Source organism: Mchenga conophoros, linkage group LG7, assembly GCF_057382185.1.
Source record: "Mchenga conophoros isolate Kocher_MC1m ecotype Shallow Benthic linkage group LG7, M_conophoros_male_GT1.1, whole genome shotgun sequence".
Classification (NCBI taxonomy): domain Eukaryota; kingdom Metazoa; phylum Chordata; class Actinopteri; order Cichliformes; family Cichlidae; genus Mchenga; species Mchenga conophoros.
In genome coordinates this window covers 8,807,257-8,831,418 of record NC_140532.1, presented here as the reverse complement: position 1 = coordinate 8,831,418, position 24,162 = coordinate 8,807,257, and the positions used below count along the sequence as shown (strand labels likewise).

Below are 24,162 nucleotides of genomic sequence, written 5' to 3'. Positions count from 1 at the left end.
GAAGTTTTTAACGGTAATATGCAGAATCGGATGCGATCTGTTTACTCGCGGTTTTTCAGTTTCTTTCTGGTTATTTTAAAAGCTTCATAAAAACGCTATGTTCAGACAAATTATACCACACTCTTTAATGACATACAAAGCCATATCAGTCACGCAGCGAAAGATTTGTTTGGCCACCCCAAGCTGGCCTCAATATCGACTCGGATAATAGTTGACAACTGTGGCTGGTCGGCAAACTTCTGCACTTTTTAGAATAATGAATCTGTTAAAACGGATTTGCGTTGCCTTCGTTGTGGTTTCGATGGAGTGTCATTAGTTTTAGCTAACTAAAAAACTTGACTTGTTCGCAAGTAAGGTAAATGATTTATCCATAACGTGTAGCTTAACGCTAGCCAGCTAGCAGAGCTTAGCTAAAGACATAGCAGCTAGCAGCATGGGCGATATAACTCCCAGGTTCGGCAACATGAAGGCTTTGTTAGGATTAGTTGCCGGAGCTGGAGCCTCTTATGGCATATACAAACTTATTAGTTTCAAGAGGAACAAGAAAAATGCCACAGGTGAGAATCCTGGGGTTAAAGGCAGTCAGCAAAGTGAAGTGAAGATACAACCGGGGAGTCTGCTGGCCAGAGTGTCCGGACTGGATGTTATCTGTCCCCGACCAGCAGATACGGCATCAGGTAAGGACCCCAGAGCCCTTAAAGATGGACTGTAATCCCAGCTGCTATTTAAATCTGAATATTCCAGAAAAATCTTCAAATATTTTTGTTCGCTGTTAACTTGTGAATATTTCATCATCTTCGGACTTGGATAATAATTAAAAATAAGCTTTTGAATCAAATGAAAAAGAAAAGGGTTACAACTGATCCATAATCTCATCTTTATGTTATGCTTTATAGGGGACATCATCCACCAGTCCCCTGACAACCTGGAGCCACAGCACTTGAAAATGCTCCTGTCCTGTTTGCAGACCAGCAATAATCCCTCCGACAGGTGTCGGATTCTTCTTACATTAGGAAACAGTGCTGCCTTCACTGTGAATCAGGTACAGTAAATTTACTGTATCCGAAATGTATAGATTGGAGGAGTTATTGGTTGACTTTAATGTTCTTTTCTTCTCTGTTAATCCCTCAGAATCTAATACGGGAATTTGAAGGGATTCATATCATAGCTGGGTTCCTTTCTGATCCTGCGCCTGAAGTTAGGGTGCAGACTCTGAATGCTTTAAATAACCTCTGTATGAACATCCAGAACCAGGAACAAATAAAGGTATGTTTGTTGTATATTCATTTCCTCTTAAGATGTGTTTTTTCCATGCATGCACGTGAATGAAAGAGAGAGACCGGTGAAAGGATGAAGATGCAGGGAGCAGAGGTAGTAAATGTGGATGTGTTTAAATACCGGGGTCAAACATCAAAAGCAAAGGACAGCACACAAGTGAGGTGAGTAATGAGAACAGGCAGTCACACTGGTTGGAAGTGACCAGGGTGGACAGAATTAAATGCATCACAGGGACAGCTCAGGTTGAGCAGTTACAAAGTTAGAGAGATGAGGCTGAGATGGTTTGTCTATAGTTTGTTTATAAAAAAATAATTTAAAAAGATAAGCAAGTCATTAAAGGTGGGATGTTATAGGTACATTGTGATCATCAAACTAGGTAACAATTTTACAGTCTTCTTTGGGCAAATATGCCTTGCTGATGTCAAAGGAGAATGGTCAGATAAGAAACCAGTACCTCAAATAACCACTTGTTACAATCGAAGGTAAGCAGAAGAGATTCTGAATGGGCAATTTGCACTGGCTCAAGAGTGGATAAAAGAAGACTGTAAAATTGCTGCTGAGTGGATATTTTATCTTCTTTGGACTATTCTTTATAAGCCCTAGAAATGATTTGTCTGTGGAAAATCCCAGTAAATCAACAGTTTCTGACATACTCAGACATTCCCTCTGGTATTAACATCCATTTCGCATTCAAAGTCACTTGGTCTCTTAATTAACATATTGTTACAATGGTGCATGCTAGAATTAAACATACTGGTAGTCAGAATTTCAAATAATGTGGTCAGAGTATGTAGCAGGTAATCGTTGTGAGCCAAAGATTTAGGTTTCAGGTAGCTTTAAAGGCTCCAGACATTTTTTTTTTTTTTTTTTTTTCCTACTCTTGGATCGATTTCAAAGAGTAGGGGATTTTTTACTTTTTGAGAGAGAGCTACCTTAAGCACACAGCTCTGATTGTGAACAGAAGCCCCACACAACTGCTGCCCTAACAGACTTGTGTGGGGCTGCTCCAGTCTGCATACCACAGCATCCTTGGGCAAGATGCTGATCCCTGAGTTGCTCAATCATCAACACTTATAGCTCTCTTCCACTAGTACCTCCGCAGCTTGGCTTGGTTAAACTCAGTGCAGTTTTTAAGGTTTTTCATTAGGTGATAGCACCTGGTACCAGGTACTTTGTTAGCATCTGCTCAGCTGAAGTTCCAAGTCAGCTCAGTCAGTCTGAAAATGTGGCGTCAAAAGACTGAATGCCACCGATTGGCCAGTCAATGGCATCATTCAACGAGTCATGAGAGTGACTCCTTCAAAAATATCGAAACCACGATTTTTATAGCTTGGCAACAAGAGTTTTAAAAATCTCTTTCATTGTTGTTGTTTGTTTCGCATACAAAACGTGTCACAACTTTTGGCCGTGATGCTGTACATAAACAGTACTCAATTGTAATGGAAAATAGCCGAGCAGAGTAGGTACAAGTGAAAAAGAGGCTTTTGATGTAGAAAAGAGTGTCTGTGAATGAGACATGTTGTTTAAAGTGCTTCGAATGTTCATGTAGAGTAAAAAGGCATTATTACTACACTCTGTTTAACATCTACGAGGTATTGTTTTCATTTTGCTTCATTTAGTCATTATTCTCTGTAGCTGTTGGCAGACAGCTCTCTTGTTTACATTTGTTTATATAGCTGTGAGTTTTTTGAAGATGCATTTTACTGAAAACGTCATCCTGTCTGTCAGGTTTATGTTCCACAAGTGCTGGAACTCATTGAGATGTCACCAGTGAACTCGGACCTTCAGCTCGGTGCTCTGCGGCTGCTCACAAACCTTTCAGTAACAGACAAACATCAACACTTGCTGAAGGAATCCGTTACTCTTTTACTGTCCTTGCTGGTCGTGAGCAATGAAGCCTTACAGGTTTGCAAGTTTAGGGCGTGAACTCTTTCAGTTCCCATAAGCAGATTGTTAAAAGCTATAAGGATGAAATAATCTTTAAATCTTAACATGAATGTGTGCCATATGTAAAAGCTGCTCTGGTTGTTTCAGGTTCAGACTCTGAAAGTCCTCGTGAATTTGTCATCGAACCCAGATATGATGGATGACATCGTTCAAGCTCAGGTGAGACCAAAAGGAAATTAAAATCCAGCCTTTATCTGACCGTCTTCATGAAAAGGTTTGCATGTTTTTGTCATACACAGGGACTGAGCAAGCACTGTGCAGCTTAGTCTTAAGAGGCCATCAGAAGAAACAGAATTGCAGTTAGCAGACTTATTAGAAATTTTTCTTTGCTTTCTTACCCCAGGCGCCAGCTTCCGTGGTGCTGCTATTTGATGAACGAACAGCTCCTGCAGTGCTTCTCCGTCTGCTGACCTTTGCAGGGAACCTGAAGGCCTGGAGGCCATCAGCCCAAGTGGCTGATGAACTGAGGCGCAAACAAGATTGCCTCTTCCGGGTCATGCTAGACGAATCCTCCCAGCTACACGGCAGATTGGTTCAGCTGCTTTCACACCCGGATGGAGAGATCCAGGCCCAGGTCGCCCGTATCTTGACGTAGACCTCCTTCCCTGCATCCCATTATGCTTCCAAAACCACCAACCATCACATCACCATCGCATTTCCCCTCTTAACTTGTATGTAAGTTGCCATTAATCTTGTAGAAGAGTAGGTTATGTGTAGCCTAAAGCTTGATTTGGAGATCTCTGGGAAATCTGTCCCCCAACTTGCGTAGCAGCGTCGACATGTAAAAAGGATTAAAATGGGGCTCCAGTTATGACGTAGATCGGACGCAGAAGTATAATTCATGTGTACGTGTGGATGCACTGCTTGCACTCCTTCCATATCTGCAGCGTTCCTTGAATCTGTATTTTCAAACACAGCTACATAATTTGTTCTACTTCACTGGCCACTCTTCCCTCATTCTAGCGTCTAACACCACAATTAACTGATGGGCAATAAGGGAGCAGGAAGCAGGAGGAACCCTTTCATTCAGTGGAGTGCAAACAGGCCACCTCTTCCTGTTTTTCCTGCTGCCAGAGACTGTTTTCCTTCTAAAATATCCACAGTGCCCTATTTTTCTTCTGAGAACTTTCCCCTAAGAATAAAAAAAAAAAAAAAAAAAAAAAAAAAAAAAAGCAAACACAAATAATCTCTGAAGCTACTTTCCAGGTGAAAATTCTTAATCCAACTCCACTGCCAAATGTTTTCTAGAGAACGTTTTAGTATGACCTACAGCATGAACCTGTGCACTGCACCCCCACCCCCTCCCACCGTGGTTCAGAGAGACTTTTAGCTGTGTTTTTAGTTTAAGAAGCAGGGTGTTGTGATTCTTAGACGGGCCAAAGTGAATTTAACTTAGAGGGGTTCAGTGTATCAAGATGAGACACTGACCCGCCAGTATTAAGAAGTGCTAGCTGAGTTATGTGAAACATCTAAGAATTACACCATTTCAGGAAAACTTTTATCTTTAATGATGTGCTGACCACAGCTGCCTGAAAGGGTTTGATCCAGGCTGTGTTGGTGTCACTGAATGTCTCTCTCACTCTGTGAACTGGACTCCAAATACCTGCAAATCCCCCTGAGGGAGGAGCTGGAGGAAGTTAGAAAAGGAAAAGGATGTTTGGACTGCTTCAATTGTTCCACAGACGCCGCAAGTATCACAAATAGCTGTCAGACTGACAAAGCAGTGTCACAATGATCATCTGAAAGCTCTTTCTCATTTACAAAAAAATCATGGTATTGAATGTTAAATACAAGCCTTGTTATGTTAAGCTATGCACTGAGAAGACTGATTCACCTGAGAGGTTGAGCGTGCATGAAAAATGTAACTGTGATCCCAGAAGATGACGATAAATGCGAGATTTTTACTGCATGGGTCAGTCCAGGTGTGTTGAAATGCTGCACTTTATTTTATGTTTAGACACTGATTTTATTGAACCCAAAACTAAATATATCTCAGGCGAATAGGGTTTACCAGACATGTGGAGTAGGAGGTTGATTTACTTGTGACCTGGATTATTATTATTATTATTATTATTATTATTTATTTAATTAAGTGTTTTGCCTATAAAATGGAACATATGTTTGTCTGTTTGAATGGTTCAATAAATACCCAACATGGTAAAAACTTTTTTTTTCTGTCTTGTTGTTGTTGTTGTTGTTGTTGTTTTGGATGAAATTTTGAATAAAGAATGTAAAATTCAGATTGTTCATGCTCAGGCACCAAGGTTGACAGTGTTTTCATTTTCATCGGTTTGGTAGGTCGCAGGAAAAATGCTGTTGCTAAAGTCTTTCACTGAGGAGAAACCTGAATGCATCACGTCACTCACTGCTCCTCGGGCTTTTAGTGCGTCACTGACCAGACGCTGAAATTGATGCTGTCTGTAAATCTGTCAATGGCCAAGAACCAAAATACGTATTTTCTTTTTTTCTTTTTTTTTTTTTATTTTATTTATGGTCTCCAGACTAAACATGTAGAAATAGCAGTATCTTTTACAGAGGTAAATATGCACCAGAGAGCTGGAGCACACAGGGTGTGCCCTGACTTCAGCACAGGTTTAAAGACTTATGGTCTCCACCAACTCTGACTTAAAGTAAATCGAGTGTAAAGTTTGAGATCTCGCAACAGACAAGTTTAAAAAATAAAACATCAGAATAAAATAAACACCGCAGACAAAAGACAAAGTCCATACTCCATTTAATCATTTATAACTGGGGAGGTATTTGGCAAGCATAGCGACTAATAGAGATAATGAGTTGGAGTTCAGTTGCTTCGACTGCTGATGGTTAGGCTCTAAATGTTGTGGATGACTGATGGTGTCTTTAGTGTCTGACTTTTGGCAAGTGTATTTATTTGTTAATCAATAATGAATTGAGAAGTGTTCCTGTAACTATCTGGCTCAGATGGCATCCATCCAACCAAAACAGATCTGTGTGAAAAGGGATTTTTATATTTATTTTCATAAAATCACATTTTTAGGACATGATAAACAAAAACACATCAAGTTGATTAATCTTAAAATTAAGCTGAGGTCACTTATTCTTGCGCTGTGACATTAAATTCATGTTACTTGCTAACTAACACAACTGCAGATTTTTAATAAAACTATGTATTTATTTATTTATTAGTATCTCGACTCAGGGATCAAGCACCAGAACCATTTGATCCTACATTTCCCACAAAACTTCCCATCATGCATTAGTCATTAGTCATCCCCTGACTGGTAAAATAAGCTCGTGACTTCCAAACTCCATGCCTAAAGTTGGCAACACGAACTTCCCATAAAAACTTCCAATGAAACGCTGAGGTCTAAAGTGTTTTCTCAGATTTTAGGAGGCTCCTGCAAATCCACAGCCAACTGTAGGGCGCACGACCGTTTTCACAGTATTACGGTAATTAGTAAACGGTAAGTGGAGTTTTATCCAAAATGTCGAAAACGTTGTTTTAATTTCTTTCTTCAGAGTTTTCCCGGCCGTGATCTGCATTTGTGCAATAAATAATTGTAATCATCTCCACCGACAAAAATAATAATTATAAATGAGAATCCTGATGATCTATGAGACTGATTGTTTTGCGCTACAGATGAATTTCGTAAACATCTATGTGAAAATGACGCAGACTTTAGCGGGGGACGCTGATGCTTTTAAGCCTTTGTCTCCCTCCCTCCCTGCCTGCCTGTCTCCACACAGCCTCCTCCCCCTCTGAACAAACTGGATGACCATCCCCGGATCACCCTGACTCCATCAGAGTCACAGCGCGGTTCAGTGGGTGCGGATCCGGACGCGCAGCGGGGAGCTTCGAGGATTTCGGATTAAAAACCAGCGCCAGCTATGAACACCTACAGCATTAAGCAGAAGTAAACGGAGCTGTGTCACACCGTCAACACAACGCGTCGAGGATGAACACCGCCGCCGCCACAGGATCGGCTTCTTGCCGTTTCGCCCACTATTTTGTTGTGTGTGGAGTGGACACGGAGACGGGCCTGGAGCCGGACGATGGAGCAGGTAGATGATATTTAAGGACAAAAAGACACACCCGCCAATACACAGATACGCAGCATGTTATGTTGGATGACAGCATTAGCCAGGTTATATATTTAGTAATTCATATAGGCCTATTTGTGTTGCCCAATTGTGTCTCTGTTTGTGTGGGGAGGGGTGACAGCCATTTAAATATGATTTTTCTTCTCCCTGTCAGTGCTCTAAATAATATGTGTGAGCAGCCTGTGCAGAATATCCTCAAATATATGAAAAATGTGATAAATATAAGGTTATATTTGGGCAGGATTTGTACATGTCTCTGAGCATGTAGTATCAGTTGGATGTGAAAGCAAAGACAAATGATGTGCATTGTATCATTTCCCAATCAGTCTTAAGCCATTGAAAGGAATATTTCTGATATATTGTCTTTTGTATCCCAGGTGCGGTCTGTTTATATTATACCCCTGTTTAGGACACATCACTTGGCGGCTGTGTTCATTGAGTTTTCATCATATTTTCAGTCTAGTATTGTGTCACATTAGATTTTATTTTATGGTTTCTGCAAGTCATCTACTGCTACACCTGCCTCGGGATCACAGGAGAGAAAGGGCAGAATCGAGGGAAAACAGCAGCGTCCTAATTCTGCTCGTTAAAGCTGTAACACAGCTGGAACATCCAGGCAGGGCTGTTTGCTCCCAGAATACACTCCTCTGTGAATCAAAACGTACTGATTAATCCACGTGATTTGGGGTGGTCTCAAACAGAAAGTGACCCATCATTCTTATTTTCCTCTTTTAACCAAGAAGGTGAAAGGGATGTGATGTCATATTTTGGGCTGCGGTGAAGTCTCCTCATCTCAGTTGCTTATTGGGGTTTATTTGTGGTTGACAAGACTCTAAGAAATAGAGAAATATCAGGTGGCGTCACCTCCTTTTGCAGCCAGTTGTTGACACTGAGCTGAGAACAACTCTGCCCAGGAGGCTCGTGTGACGTGCGCTGCGGTGTTTGTGAGAAAACGGTCACATCGCAGGTGTGCTGAATACCTTGAGCGTCACTTCCAGATCTGGAGCAGCAGTCGCACCCTGTATTCTCCTCATCTCTGGAGCAGCTGTTGTGAAACAGCTCCTCATGGGGGGGCTTTTAGCAGACATGCTTGTTGTGTTTTTTTGCTCTTTGTTTTGTTTTGTTTTGTTTTGTTTTAAAGCTCTAATTAACCACTGGGTTAGAAAGCTGCCTCCTTGGCTACTGTCTCTGAGCTACACCATTGTACTTATGTAACAGCAGGTCATCGCAGACCCATCGCTGCAGGGGGGCTCTGCTCCTTTAAAGGATTTCTCTCCCTGTGTGAGGGTTTTTCTCCTTTACTCACAAGTATTCCACAAGTTATAGCCCACTATGTGCTCTAAATGTGTCCCATATACAGTTCCTCTTTCTGTGAGAGTGTGTAATTGGTGAATGCCCACCGAGAGACAATCTGCCCTTGTTAGCCTCTCAATACATGCCACTGTGTTTCTGCAGCCTAATCAGATTTCACATGACGTTGCCTGTTGGAATGCTGAATGGCCGACGCTTCAGCGCCCGTGCAGGCACGATGATGGTTACATAGGGGAGAGATATGACATCAGTGGAGTAGTCCCTGATCGCACAGAGCGAGCTTTATTGTGCAGGGAGATGTAAAGCCTATATCTCATTATATAATTAGACATTCTGCTTGATTCATTTGTTGTTGTTTTTTTCAACATATTTTTAGGCACTTGGTGCTTTCTTTGTTCCTGAGCTTCAAGTCTAAGATAAAAACCAAAATTTATTTTCTTTTTTTTGGTCGTGCGAGTCACCTTCAGTGGTCAGGCGCATCAGTGGTGGAGTGATTTAAAGTGTCATCAGTCAGTACCAGCTGACACGCCTGTCATTTTAATATCTCTCTACTTTTTATGCCTGCTCATGTCATGGTGTGATGAATGGGACAGCAAAGGTAATTTAGTTGGTGAAAGTGATGGATGTCTGTCTTTATTGGCTGCTCACTGGTGGCTGATGGAGTTGGCCTGTTTTAGGGACAGTGGAATGAATATGAAACACTAAAAACAAGACACGGCTGATATTAAAGTGACCATTGTAATGAATTTGGATACTTGGATGAGACATTCGTCACTGTTTTTGTGACAAATCGGTGTGAAAATGATAGTTATTCTCACGCCTACAGATGATGTAAAGCATCCAGCACATTTCTTGGATCTAGTGAGTCTGTTAATGTGCTAATTACAGGCCTTTAAGCTTTCATTCAAACACTAAAACAAACCTCCCTCCACTCCACTCCACCTCCCCTTGCTCTGTTACCCCGTGAAACACACACAGGCTGCATCTACGTCTGTGAAAGCTGTTTGGTGGGAACCCGTGTCAGGAGGAGAGCCGGGGGGGGTGGCGGTTTAATTAGGTCAGCTGATAAAACCCAGGCTGACGTAACCTGTGACGAGCACAAAAGCTTTGTCTCGATGGCGATCATCGAGGCCACGGCGGAAATGGAAACCATGGCAACTCCTTCAGCGATGCTCAGTTGTGCCTCTCAGCGCCGACACTAATTTGTATTCTTAGTAAAGAACACTGCCATTCCCGCCCCGCGTCACTCTCGTCCATTAGCTGTCTCCCACCTACCGGTCTGAGTCAGTTTGACTTGAAGTGGCTCGCTCCTCGCTCTGCCTGCAGCGCAGTTTCTTGAGGTGGCGTGCGTCATTTCGTGGGCAGGTGATGTGGATGTTCCTGAAGGGTCGAATGAGTGCTGCAGAGCTGGTTTGGCATTTACAGATGATTTTGTTCTTGTGCAGCGATTCCAGTGAATGTCTCTGAGAGTTGATGGTGTGCTAGTAAAGCAGGGAACACAAAGAAGAGTACTGTTCAAGGGCATCCCCCTTAGAAAGAGGATAAATAATGAAAGTACCTCGCTGATTACCCTCTGTGAATCATACACCCGTTTTTTTATTTATTCATTTATTTATTTTTTTGCTGCAGCTTCATCTACTCGCACAGACAGCATTTTGTATGTAACCCGAGCTAGAAGCTGACACATGGTGCCGAGATTTAAAAAAGAGATACTTTAACCACACGAGGCAATGCATGTGTTCACTGCAGCAATTTATGTGGGATATAGTTCTCTTGCATGCACTTTGAATTCAGCACCTCTTATCAGTTTAAAGAGTTCCCTTCTGCAGTGTCAGGGATGAGGCTTGTTGCATTGCTTTTCTTTATGCTAATGAGTTGAGTTACATAACTCTTGGAGTGGCTTTTCCCACTTTGCTGCAGCACATGAACTTCTTTTTACTATCTGTCAAGGTTGCCCTGGTCGTTTTTTATTAATCAAAGCTGCTGTCATGTTCTGATGCCCTCTGGTCTGTCCTTTCTGTCTCATTATGAATTCTGGTTCAGCATCGATCAAGGTCACCCTGCATTAATAGAATAACCTCTTTACTCAATTTGTCTGTCTGTCTGTCTTTCAGGTGAGGGCTTTGAGCACAGCCCTGTTCGACGGTCCTTCAAATCGAAGGTTTTGGCTCATTACCCTGAAAATACAGACAGGAACCCCTTCAATAAAGATGCTGTCAACATGGTGAGATGTTGGATTGCACAGTGTTGGTCATTTTCTGTTACATCTGCAGCTGAAGGACAAGATGTGCCTGTTAGAAGGCCAAATGATTTTGTTGCTCTTTCAGCTATTGATGGAGAATAATGGAAGAGGCAAAGTCAGCTGGAGGGAAGTGTAATAGGAGTTACGTGCTGGCTTATTTTCTGCCCCTTTTCATCAGTCTTGCTTTCATGTAAACATGCAAAACAGGTCTGGATGATGAGAGCAGCATCAGCCTCACAGTTACATGAGTAATCAGACGGAGTGGAATCAGTGTTGGTTTGTTCTAGACCATTTCATATATTGTGCAAAAGCACCTTCCTCTGGCTTTGCTTTACTTTTTGGGGTCTTTTTAAGCATGTCATTTTATGTAGCTAATCCACACTTTTTCCCCCCCAGGGGTGGATTTTTGCTCTGATTACATTGTAGGACAAAATCAAGCCTATGCTAGCACAAGAATATTTAAAATAATTGCCATTTTTGATGGTAGCAAACTTCAGTTTTATCAGGTTGAAGTGTCTGGAGGATGGAGGATGCTGATGTTTGCTGTTGTATATTTTGGTTTAACCCTCCATTTATATACTTTTTGAGGTCGGTATTGAACATTGTCACTCTGTACTAAAACATCTCTTGTTTTCTCTCCTCTGTCCTCCAGCTCTGCATGCCCAGAGGGCTGTCCTTTCGCACTCAAGCAGACAGACTCGATCCTCAGTTTCACTCGTTTACGATTTCTTTCGACGATGGCACGCGTTCCTACGGCTTTGTTCACACCTTCTACGAGGAGGTGACCAGTCCTCAGATTATCACTGCCATGCAGACACTCTGTCAGATGCACCATGTGGAGCACCACTCCTCTTCATTGGCCTCCTCTCCCTCATCCTCCTCTTCCTCTGCCTCCTCACCCTCCACCTCCAGTATGGACTCACTTGCGAGCAGCTTGGATGAGTCAGACGCCGAGTCTCTGGCTGGGGTGTCTGGCTGCCTCGGATGTGTAGGCTCCTTCGATCCAACGCGAGACACCCTGTATGTGTCCAAAGCCCTCTGCCTCGTCACGCCGCTCCCTTTTCTTCAAGCTTCACGACAGTTTCTGGTTCAGCTCCACCAGGCTGTGACGTCACAGACAGCCCCACCACTCCCTCTAGAGAGCTACATCCATAACATCTTGTACGAGGTGCCGTTGCCTCCACCTGGAAGGTCGCTGAGGTTCCATGGGGTGCAAGGGCCCATCCTTTGCCAGCGGCCCGGGCCAGGTGAGCTTCCTTTGGGGGAGTATCCTCTTGGAGATGCGTTCTCCCTCCTGGGTGTGGACAGCATGGTGAAACTACTTACCTGTGCACTTCTGGAGACACAAGTCCTGCTTTACTCTTCAGGTAAGCACTGAAATTACAGATTTTATGCATGCAAGATATTTTGGCATGTAACAGGAAAAGCAAAGCCGTAATTAGGAAAATAAATGACAGCTGAGTCTCACGCAGCTGCTTCAGTTTCAAGCTCCTGGTGCTGTGCGTGCTTGCTTTATGTCCATGTGTTGACTTATTCATGTTCATAAAATGTGTTGTTTCATACTATGACCACTATAATCATCATTAAGGAGGCTCAGCCACCATGTTAGGTTTTTCTTAGTGGCCAAGTTTGGACAAGAGGGTTAGGGTTAGATAGGGAGTGCTACGTTATCAGTTAATGCCAATTAATTTGGTTAGATAGCTGCATCCATAGACTGTGTGGGGGACAGATACCTGCCATGGTAAGTAACAGACAAGGTAAACAATATAATGTGTAACTTCAAGCTTAAGTAGTTTTTAAAGGGATGATTTCAATAAAAAAAATAACTGCAACATAAATTCGCTGTAGATCCTAAAGCCATAAGCAGGTTGTAAAAAGTCTTTTATTGCTGTAAAGTTGGCATTTTAACACAGGTGTCTGCAGGGATAGACTACAGACTGTACTTAAAAGATGGACATCATCACGGTGATGTCACCCGCTGGTTTCTAAACTCTGTATTTCGTGTTTAGGAACCAGAAGTGACCATATTTGGGCAAGAGGGTGGAGAGTTAACATGTCACTCAGAGATCATATCAAGTCTGTTTGTTGACATCATTAAAATATTGATTTAACTTTTGAAGCGCACACATGCTGGATATGAAAAACATTTATAATGACACCTTTGAACTCTAATAATAATGACTGCACATACAGAAAAGCAGCTGTTCTTTGTATTTAACACAATAATATGACATGAAGCCTGCAAGTGGTTTGTCCTAAAACAAAAAGTAGTGGGAAAGCCCAGCCTATGTGTGCATAGTTCTAGGATCGAGGGGGTGCTGGGTTTGACAGATGGGTTTTTGTGGGTAAATTTTGGAAGCTCTGACAGTGCAGCTTAGTGATATGGTGATGAGACCTCCGTAGACATTAACTGTGCTGTGTAACAGGAATATGAATGAGCTCAGAGACGGCTTAACGCTTTGTTCGGATGTCTCTGTATACAGACTACCAGCGTTTGATGACCGTGGCAGAGGGCATCAACACACTGCTGTTCCCATTTCAGTGGCAACACATCTACCTGCCCATCATTTCTGCACCACTACATCACCTGCTCGACGCTCCTGTGCCATTCCTGATGGGTATCCAGCGCAGAGATGGAGCTCAGCGATCCTCCCTCAATCTGCCACATGAGGTACATCACTCAGAGGGAAAATTATGCGTAAATGTCTTTGCCGTTTCCCGTGTGAATGTACCAGTCAAAACTGCAGGATGCAGACATTTTAATAGAAGCTAAAATAAAAGGATCTAAAAATATACCATAAAACTTAGACGATCTTGCAGCCATTTGCTTATCCGCTCCATGGTTCATGGAGCGCACCCTTTGCCTCCAGCATGTCGAACTGGGATGATGCATTTCTTCTGAGCTGCCTCCCCCTTTCAAATCCAATCCTGCATCCCAGATCACTTTATGCTGCATGAATATCTTGCCTCTGAAGCTTCTTTGAAGTCTCTCTGTCCCAGAAAAGAGGCAGCGGTAAGACAGCTCTGAGGGGATGAAAGCAAAAGTGCAGAGCTCCAGAAATGCAGAATAATGGGGCTGGATGAATTATTAAACAGAATTAGAGCTCACCACTTATTTCCCCCAAGGCCCTGCAATTTGAAGAAAATGAGGAACATCTTAATCATACATATTTGAGTGTTTGCAGTTAATTAGTAGTCCTTCATTTTGATATGCATTAAAAAATCCAGTGTGTCCACTGATCCGAAGAATAATCAGGAAACAGAGCATAACTTAATTCTGGTGAAATAAACGTTTGTGTAGTCTCTGAATGTGAAACAACCCTCCCCGACTATTCTTTCTCCTCTTTGTCTTGTTTGGTTTAAAGATGTGTTAAAAAACAAAACCAAACACTTGGAAGTGATGGCACTTGGAGGAAGGATGAAGCTGAACAGAGTCGACTTTAACAGTCCATTCTGCAGTTCATCTCCCCTGAGGCTAAAAACTCACTGCCGGAGGTCACTGCTGAAGGTCGTGTGGCTGCTGACTGTCGAGCACTGCTGAGCTCCGCTGCTGCTTACAGAGGCAGTTTTAAAAAATAATCTTTCTGTGGTTTGTTGCTTGGCAACTTTATGGGCACAGTTGTTTTTTATTTTTTTGCAAAGGTTTCACATCGCTATCGCCGACTGATATTGCACTTTCCACATTGTCTCCTGTTGCAACGATAACAGATAATCTTTCACATGCTAATATCCTGTTTGCGTTTTTGCACTTATCAAAGTGAAATGCTAAGAATCTATTAATTGTGTGTAAATCTCCATCTCAGAGCTTAATTAGAGGGTAAAGCTCAACTCACTCTGTCTGGATGAGATAACTGTCTGTACATTGTGACAGGATAAACCTATTATGATTATCTGATTGATGGGCAAACTGAAAATTGTTTGTCGTATTGTAACTGTCTGGTTTGTCTCATATTCTAACACAGGCTAACCTGTGCTTCGTGGACATTGACAACCACTGCGTCGAAGCTCCTGAAGACCTTCCCCAGTTTCCGGATCAGACTGAACTCATTCAGGAACTGAGTGAGGTGTTGTTGCAATTTGGGCTGCCTCCACAGGGCGGTGTGATCGCTAAGCCCACGACCGCCTCTTCCTCCTCCCCTCGGCTAAGCAGCCTGGTGCTGGAGGATCTGATGGAGGACAGAAGGAACGGGAACCTCGGAGGCGAGGAGTTGGCGGTGCTGGAGAGGCTGCAGGCTCTGGCGAGGAGGTGTGGAGGAGGAAAGATGTCAGATGGAGGGAAGACACTGGGACACGTGTTTGAGGAGGAGGAGGAAGAACTGAAGGCTGCAAAGCTGAATATTCAGCTGAGGGAGGTGTTTGCAGGACGTTTTGCTGCAATGTTTGGCAGATATGATGACTTCGTCATCCACAGCGCTCTGGATTTGGACTCTTGGTTGACTAACCGAGAGGGGATGTTCAACTTTGATAAAGTACTTTAGTGGATGACTGACTGATAGATTGCATTTATCTGAAATAAGTCATATTATTGTTATATCTTCATTCAGTAAACCCCTGCTTTTCAATGTTTTAGGGTTCCTTTCTCTCCGTTCAGCCAGCGAGCCACTTGCACTTCTTGTCCCGGTTCTTGGAGACATCCATGTTTTCTTCTTTTGTGGATGGGAAGGTTATATCTCGCTGGGCAGATAGGGAGCCACTACAGCAGCTGTTCGACAGCCGTTTAGAGCGAGAACGACTGTATGACACGGGGAGCGAAGATTCCTGTAGTTGTCTTTACAGGAAATGCACTACCCTCTTTGAATCAGGTACTGTGAAGGTGCCCAGGATCACAAAGGGATGGGGGGGAAAGTGAAATGTGGCATGAAACATTTTACATGTTCTTATAAGTCTTATTATTATTATTATTATTATTATTATTATTATTATAAATACTGTACTGTCCAACAAGGAGCACATACAAACACCAGTTTAGATGTTGGCGTCCTAACGAGAGCTGACTTTATTTTCATAGATATTCATGCAAATTGGACAGTAAAGTTTATATGCTGAGATAAGTTATTAGCTCCTGTAAGTTTAGTGGAGCTCTGACAAGCGCTAATATATATGCATACACAAATAAAGGAGCCTCATCGTCATTTTAATAATTACATATAGTAATTTAAATAAGCTGGACATGCTAATGAAACCCTGTGATAAGCCACTGGTAACTTATTATTATTATTAATAATAATAATAATAATAATAATAATAATAATAATAATAATAATAATAATAATAATAAATCTTTAAATGGGTACTGTCATTGCAAAGAGGGACTTATGTATTTAAAAAATTTAATTAAATTAGAAAAAAACACTACAGTTTAAGGACACACACACATAAAGCATAAATATACAGTATATATTTTTTTATTTTATTTTTTTTTAGATATTTTATGAAAGTGATACTTGTAAACTAATGGAATAGCAAAAATGTTCTGAATCACATTTTGTGTTATATTAGATCATCTCAATGCATATTTGAGATTCAGGTATTTGTTTTAGTTTGATATTACAAACCACAATTTGCTAGCAAAGGTTAGTGCTGCTCTCCCAAAGTGTGGGGTAGGATTAGGGTTAAGACTTTGATCCCAGAGGGTTAAGGAAGGACCACTGTTGTATTTCTAATAGGACAAACTGAGAGTGAAACGTGCTAGTGCACTGTGGCGCACCGAGGCTTCAAAGAAGGTGGGAAATGCATGCATATAAACAATGTCAGCTTGATCAAGTCCAGACAAAAAAAATGTAAAGTCGTTCCAGGTGGGTCTTAGAAGTATTTATAACACTCAGCACAGTTCCAGTTTTATAAACATCAAGGGTTTAGATGTTGAAAGTAGGCTGGATACTTTCAGGTGACTGAGTGAGTTGCATACACTGTGTTTTACTAGACTTCAAAACAAGCACAAATTGTATAGTTTATGCATTGCGTGTGGAAGTAAGGAGGACCAGGAGTGGACCCCTGTGGAACACCTATGATAATACAAGGGGGGCACTGAGTTTTATCTGAAACCCTTTATTAGACTCTTCCATACCAGCTGAACGCAGTTATTTCAGTACAATAGCATGATCACATGGTTTAGATAGGTCTGTAAAATGTGTAAAATATCCATGACTTTAGTTGTATTTTAAGTAGATGCCTGACGCTGTTTCACCAATGGTTTTTCCGGAATATAATTAGGATATAGCAAAAATATTAAAGGAAATCTGAGCAAAATTATGCAATGAAGCTGGATGCCAGATTTCGCAGAGGGAATCTGCAAATCTGACACCATCTGCCCGTCTGTTTGGGTTTATATGGTGATTATGCTGCTTGGCCTTTCTCTCCCTTTTGTGATAAGCACTGAGGATTTTGCATAAACTGTGCTTAGGGGGATTCTTGCACCAGGTTATGCAGCCATATAAACTGTAATTCATTCAACATTACTGAAACAAAATAAAAACCAAATTACCTGGTGGATAACTGGAACACAAAAAGCAATGGGATCGAATGAAATGTAAGGGGGAAAAGATGGGTAGAACTAGTAAATTAGAGAAGAATGAGGCACATGCTGGTCTGTGAGCATTATATAAGCAGAGGACAGCAGGGCTCTGTGTCCTGTGAAAACTGCTGCAAAGCTGCAGCTTTGAAGTGGTGCCAGCCTTTCATCTCTGTGGCTGGTCTGTGGCATTGTTCACAATTCACAAAGTCCACACGTTAGACTCCAGAATAACATAACATGGTTACTTTCTTTTATACTGTGTTAGGGTGTTATGCACAAGCCATTCATGGAAATAACTAATTTAATTGAAATGTGAAATCCCTTTAAAAATTAATTAATTAATACAAATGAAAACAAACAAAAATAAATGTTTTTTTGTTCACTTTTTTCTCTGCAGGTCAGACCATCGAGCGGAGGCTGCTGAAGGCCGACCACACAGCCATACACCCCCACCTGCTGGACATGAGGATTGGCCAGGGTCGTCATCACCCGGGCTACTTCCCTAAGCTGCAGGCGGATGTCCTTGCCCAGGCACAGAACACCAACAAGTGAGATTCGTTTCCTGCTGTTATTAAGATTAAATTAAAATCTGTTTCTAGTGAGTAATGAAAATAATTAAAACTTTATTTCCAGGCGTGACTGGTTTACTCTGATTTGTGTAAAATTATGGATTTTATTTTGCTGTGTCATCAGGTGGTCCAGTCGTGTCACAGCCTCTCGTAGGTCTGAACCCAAGAGATCCACAGTTTCTGATCAGTCAGGAGTGGACAACGAGCAGAGACAGGTACCTACAGTGTGTGTGTCAAAAAACACACACACAGATTAGCATGCAGGCTTCAAGGGGTGTGTGTCTAATATGTTACCTGTTTATTCAACAGAAATACACCTTTGCGAGGAAGAATCTCCGCCAGTCTAAACTACTTGACCTGACGCCTCAAGCTATCACTCAGACGCACCGGGAGTTTGTTGATGGGCTGCTCAGCGAGTGTCGTCTAAAGGTAAGCGCTCTCGTTAGGTGCTTAAAATAGGAATGTTCCTAATTATTTTACTCAAGGTTAATGCAAAAATCTTCTTCTTTTTAGACCAAACGGATGCTGAAGGAAAGGATGGGGAAGGAGAGTGTGGAACTGGGTCAGGGAGAGGCCAGCATCACAGGCCTGCAGGAAAACACACTCATCCACGGCCTGTGTGACCTGCTGGAGAGAACATGGGGCCACGGTCTGCAGGTGAAACAGGTGAGCTCACGTGGCATGCTAAGACCGCGCTGTATGTCTCCATGTGAAGAGACTGCCTAGAAAAATGTCTGGAATGGCAGATGATTGCATGCATGCTGGAAATTAACTACTGCTTATTGTGAACAGGGGAAGTCTGCTCTTTGGTCCCATTTGCTTCACTACCAAGCTGCCCAGGGTAAGACGGAGGCACCAGCTGAGTCTCCAGGTCAGAGCACAGCCCCCCGTCTGTACTGAGCTACTTTTGGAAATCACTGAAATAAGAATGGACTCATAATTGGTGCTTTTTCTGCCTTTTCAGGATCTAACTGTTCAGACCAGAGAACAGTTGATGATGGCGCTTTGCCCCTGAGAGGATCGTTAATACAGGATATGAGGTAATGAGGCAGTTGATGAAAGGGGCTTTTAGTTTTCTAGATGAGCTCAGAGGATATTATTAGTGTAAAAGTTGAATATTGCAGCTCCTTTTAGCCGGTCTGTCGTTCTTCCAGGTTTATCCAGACCATGAGTGAGGGTCTGTCTGATGTGGGTCAGGCCCGAGCCTGGATCCACCTGGCTCTAGAGAAGAAAATACTATCCCAACACCTCAAAGAGCTGCTCACAAATCAGGAGCTGCTCCGGTAAGAGTTCACAGTTGATAAATAAACAGAAATATTGCTTTTTTATTAATTTAGTTTGCAGTATCACTGATATTGTTCTCTCTTGGGCCCCTGACAGGCAGCTGTACAAACCTCATGCATTCCTGCTCTGCGAGGAAGAAAGGGAGCAGTTTTTGTTCCACCTGCTCTCTCTAAACACCGTGGACTACCTCTGCTTTACACGTGTCTTCACCTCAGTCTGTAAGTCATGCGAGCTTGAACAGCAGAAAAAATTTTCTTTTGTGCTGTTTATTACGACAACCACACTAACTTCCTCCTTATTAACACGGATTAAAAGTGTCCCTGCAAAAAGACCCTCCCTCCAGACATCAAAGAGAAAACATGAAACCTAATGCCAAAATATATTGCAAGAAGAGTTGGGCAGTGGATAAAAAAAGAGGGACAAATGCATAAAACGTGATTTTGCGTGTCTCTCTCTAGGTATTCCATATCGTGTTGTTATAATACCCATGAAGAAGCTGAGCATCGCCATGGCAACAGTTGATCCTTGGGTGTGTGTGTCAGGAGAGTTGGGCGATTCTGGAGTTAGACAGATCCCAAAGAATACACAAGAAATTTTTTTCCAGGTTAGTATTCATCCCTCTGTTGTAACATCACAGCCGATGGAGACACAAACACAGAGAGCTGCTCTTACTGTGATTTGTGGTTTTGATTTCAGTGCAAGAACCTGGGCAGGCTGAGCACTCTGCAGCTGGGACAGGAGAACTCGGGCCTGCTGGCCAAGTGTCTCATTGACTGCGTGATGGTGTACAATGAGATTACAGGGCACACCTACAAGTAAGATTCGTCCTCTGATATTCTTCGGTCGTTGAAAGCTGCGTTTGACCTCGCACAGCATTTGATACTATGTTTATGAACATCAGCTCACAGGCTGATAGTGTGTTAAAAATATAATAAAGGCTAGATGATCCAGCTGTTCAAAATCTGATGTCTGAAATCTCTAAACACTTTAACCCAAAGGTTGCTTAGAAAAGCTGATGTAGAAAGTATGTAGCTGTTTTATGAAGAGGAAAAAGACTCTGTGAATTTGAATTTTCAAACCACTTTGATAGCTGAAGTTACATTATCTATAATATGTTTGTTTTTTGTTTTTTTTTTTCGTTTTGACCCTAATGACTGCCTCAAGTTAAAACACAAAACCGTAGCAGATAATAGAAGGCTCTCCCTTCAGCCAAATCCTTCATTTTATTTTATTTTTTTATGTAGTCTTTATTCGTTTTTAAAATCTTGAATACAATGTAACGCTCAGTCTTTGTTTCTTGGAAGGTTCCCTTGCGGCCGATGGCTTGGTAAAGGCGTGGGGGACGGCAGCTTGGAAAGAGTCCTCATTGGTCAGCTGGTGTCACCTGGTGCGGAGGAGGATGCTGGAAGGTTGACAGGGACACCTCCTCTGGAGCTGGCCTCTCCTTCTCAGAGTGTGCGGACAGTCCTCGGATCACTTGGCAGCCGTAGCAGTACGTCCTGACAAAGAACACATTCTTTAGCACAATAGTTGACCTACTTGTTGAACGAGCAGATGATTCTGCTCCTGGATCACCTTTCTGTTCCCCTCTTAGTTTCATTATTCATCCTCGTGTTCCTGTTGCTAACTGCACTTCATTCATCTTCTCAGGGATGCCGTTTGTTGAAGTACAAGAGGACATGAGGGAGGCGGTAAATAACCTTGTGAAGCATTTCCACAAACCTGAACAAGAGGTGTGTGTATGCGTGTGTGAGACAAGTGCTATATTAGTTTTACTTGCCGGCTCACTAAGCTGAAAGGGTGACAAAATAGTTAATGCAGACAGGAGAATATTTGCAGCAACTGTCAGCCTCCCGCTGTGTTATTTTTATCTATAACATGGTTCATTACCCCGGCCTCTCCAGCGCGGGCCTCATTTGTTTCTCTTGTGTATCAGGCTAGCCTTTCTCATCTCCGTTAAGAGCACAGCAGAGACCTGATGCATCACTTGAGTTTGGCTATAAAAGGCTTCTAATTCATTTTAATAACGTCTTTAGTACACAAGCTTTAATGTACATGCATACGTTCTGTTTACTTTAACAAATATGAGACTGTTATAAACAGTAACATGAGCTTTTGTTTGAAGTAGGTCTATTAACTCTCTGCTCCCATTCCTATCACCCCAGAGGGGAAACCTGACAGTCTTGCTGTGTGGTGAAGGAGGTCTGGTGCTTTGCTTGGAGAAGTTCCTCCTCCATGGTCTCAAATCCAACCGACTTTTTCAGAGGAATGTGTTCGTTTGGGACTTTGTGGGTAAGTGTAAATCAAAGAGGTGACGTCTATTTCCTGTCTTGATCTAGTGGGGAGTTAATCTGCATCTCAAGTTGCAAACTAAACTAAAAAGGGCCACCAATGCTTTCCCACAGAAAAGGCCGTGGCTTCCATGGAGACTGCTGATCAGATGGGTGACCTGCACGGATCAACACTGACAAAGGGCCCGCCCTGCGACCTGCTGTGCCACTACGTCAGTGCCATCAACGCCTCTCCTAGAAATATTGGAAAAGAGGGCAAATTCCAACTTTTTGTCTGTCTGGGAATTAGGTGAGCAGATTTTGAAACTCCCTTTGAAATCTGAATTGATGTTGTAAGAAAACATTTTGCAAGACACCCTCGTTCCTCAGGTGGAAGATGTTGTTAAAGCAATCACAGGCAGGAAGGTTATTTTCTTTTCTATTCTTTTATATAAAGCAGAATAATTTAAGCGGTCGTCGTCGTCGTCTTCTGCTTTTGGCCAGATCATCTGTATCCATCTCACCCTGTCCCTAGCATCCTCCTCTGTCACACCAACCATCTGCATGTCCTCCTTCACTACATACATGAATCTTCTCTGTGGTCTTCCTCTTTTTTTCTTCCCTGGCATCTCCAAATTTATTGTCCTTTCTTCCACATATCCACTGTCCCTCCTGTGTCTAAATCATCTGGCCTCTTAACTTTGTCTTCAAACTGCTTAAACTGAGCTGTCCTTCAGATGCACTCATTTTTAATCTTGTCTGTCTGAGTCACTCCCATTGAAGATCTTAGTATCTTCAGCTCCACCTCCATTTGTTTCCCGTTTGTGCTACCACCTTCAAACCATACATCATAGCAGTTTGCAATGATAACAGTATAGTAGCTCAAGAATATTATTAAAGTTTAAGAATCATAGTTGACGCCCTGAATACAATTGACCTTGCAGTGCTTGAAAGCTTCAGCACGTTCTACAAACTTTATTTATGACCCCGTTATTGACCATCGGTGTTCTCGTCTTGGCAGGGACCGGCTTCTCTCTCTGTGGCTCCCCCTGCTGGCAGACTGTCCCCTCACAGCTCGGACATACGAGGACGGTGCTCTGCTGCGGGACCGTGCTGCTGTACACTCCCTCTCTCGCATGCTGCACACACTAAATGATTTCGCCATCACTCTGGAGACAGCACTGGTTAAAGGAGTTGACCTCTGACCTCTGAGTTTAGCAGCTACGCTGACAGATTCAGATATTCATCTTCCCAAGAGTGGGGAAGGGAGGTACATTTGGACATTTGGCGAAATGTGACTCTGTCATATCATCACGATCAGCAAAATGGACAGTGAGCTAGACGAAACCGCTGGCAACTCAAGCACCAAACATATTGCCTTGTTCACTGATGTACATGTCTTATATACTCTGATTGCTTCAGGAAATAGTCCTGTGCTTGTTTACACTGTGAAGTTCTGTTTCCTTGAGGAGAACTGGAGGGTCATTAATAAACTCACATCTACAGTCAATATTTTCCCTGCTCACGTCATTTATACTGTACCTAACACTAGGATAACCATACCTGTCCTACTGCTGTGTTGTTTGCACTTGAATTTTAAACTAAGCACATGCATGGCCAGAATATGTTTGTTTTTTGTTTTTTATGTCTTTTGGTGTTGTATTCTCAAACGTCAGTTCTCAGGCCTTATTGTTATTACTATTATTACCATAATTATTTTTGATTTCATTTGATATTTTAGCAAATAGTCAAAACAAATTATTATACCCCTCTATAATGTTAAATTTTTATATATATATATAGATATGTTATGCTATTATTATACTGCGTAATGTCTGGCCTGTTTCTCATTGTTTATTTCAGTTTGGGGTCACATGTGACGCAGAGTTGTGCTCACGAAATCCTCAGTTGGTAAAACACTGGAACCAAACTGGTGTCCTAGTTGTGTCAGTTTAAATAGTCCTTGTCATTTTGTCAGAAAGCCCCCCCCCCCCCTTCACTTCTCTCTGATTGTAAATATTTTGCTTCATCAGATCTTTGATAGGATTGTTTCATCCTTCCATCCCATGTTCCTATTTGTTGTTGGTGTACTGAATTTGTGACATATTTTTTTCCTCTACAAAGGCATCTTGTTTGTGTCTGCGTAACAACAATGGATCCCACTCCAGACACACTCTCTCGTGTGGACAGTAGTCATGCTGTTTTGTTTTTAAGCTCTTCAATTGTCTGCAAAAAAAAGGGAGAGAGGGGGAAAAAAAATCAGACAATGAATAGAGTACATGTTCTCAAAACCGCTAGGTATTATGTTGATGTTGCATCCAATTAAACAGTTGAGGAATTATGAAAAATGCTGTCTCCTGCACTATCCCGCAAGCACTATGTAACCTATGATGACCAAGCCTCTTTTCTCCTTTAAATACAGATTAGAGAAAGCAATAAATAATGAACTGTTATTTATGAAGTGTGTGGTCAAGATTAAAGTTAAAATTGAAATAAGTGCCATTTGTTGATGTTTTTTGTGACGCTTATCTGAAATATCTGATGAGACTCTTGGATTAAAATGATTGCCAGCTATTAAAAGGTTGACTTTACTACTATTACACTGATGCTGATGAAGAATCTTGCTCTTATAAACTTGGTAAATGTAAAAACAAAAATACAACTATG

At 42.1% G+C, this 24,162-nt stretch overlaps 2 protein-coding genes across 2 annotated transcripts; both read left to right on the top strand.

The window, feature by feature from the left end:
• Nucleotides 1–60: 60 nt before the first annotated feature.
• Nucleotides 61–5,389, top strand: armc10 (armadillo repeat containing 10). The gene is made up of 6 exons (XM_085281893.1): nt 61–677; nt 897–1,042; nt 1,132–1,266; nt 3,007–3,183; nt 3,313–3,384; nt 3,569–5,389. The coding sequence occupies exons 1-6, from the start codon at nt 434–436 to the stop codon at nt 3,818–3,820; spliced, it is 1,026 nt and encodes a 341-aa protein (XP_085138019.1). The 5' UTR covers nt 61–433; the 3' UTR covers nt 3,821–5,389.
• Nucleotides 5,390–6,542: 1,153 nt separating this feature from the next.
• On the top strand, nt 6,543–23,991 carry LOC146569528 (DENN domain-containing protein 5B-like). The gene is made up of 22 exons (XM_085281879.1): nt 6,543–6,668; nt 6,952–7,266; nt 10,731–10,840; nt 11,511–12,225; nt 13,342–13,529; nt 14,821–15,327; nt 15,429–15,660; nt 17,770–17,920; nt 18,066–18,156; nt 18,251–18,370; nt 18,455–18,607; nt 18,734–18,812; nt 18,906–18,981; nt 19,096–19,224; nt 19,322–19,443; nt 19,684–19,829; nt 19,922–20,040; nt 20,530–20,717; nt 20,876–20,958; nt 21,391–21,517; nt 21,631–21,805; nt 22,517–23,991. The coding sequence occupies exons 2-22, from the start codon at nt 7,161–7,163 to the stop codon at nt 22,698–22,700; spliced, it is 3,801 nt and encodes a 1,266-aa protein (XP_085138005.1). The 5' UTR covers nt 6,543–6,668; nt 6,952–7,160; the 3' UTR covers nt 22,701–23,991.
• The last annotated feature ends 171 nt before the right edge of the window (nt 23,992–24,162 follow it).

Excerpts from the sequence above, each read along its gene's own strand:
- armc10 (XM_085281893.1), top strand. The coding sequence starts at position 434 with ATGGGCGATATAACTCCCAGGTTCGGCAACATGAAGGCTTTGTTAGGA. Across the intron at positions 678-896 it reads ACCAGCAGATACGGCATCAG|GGGACATCATCCACCAGTCC; the intron begins GTAAGGACCCCA and ends TATGCTTTATAG. Across the intron at positions 3,184-3,312 it reads TGAGCAATGAAGCCTTACAG|GTTCAGACTCTGAAAGTCCT; the intron begins GTTTGCAAGTTT and ends TGGTTGTTTCAG.
- LOC146569528 (XM_085281879.1), top strand. The coding sequence starts at position 7,161 with ATGAACACCGCCGCCGCCACAGGATCGGCTTCTTGCCGTTTCGCCCAC. Across the intron at positions 15,328-15,428 it reads GGATGTTCAACTTTGATAAA|GGTTCCTTTCTCTCCGTTCA; the intron begins GTACTTTAGTGG and ends TCAATGTTTTAG. Across the intron at positions 21,806-22,516 it reads TTTGTCTGTCTGGGAATTAG|GGACCGGCTTCTCTCTCTGT; the intron begins GTGAGCAGATTT and ends TCGTCTTGGCAG.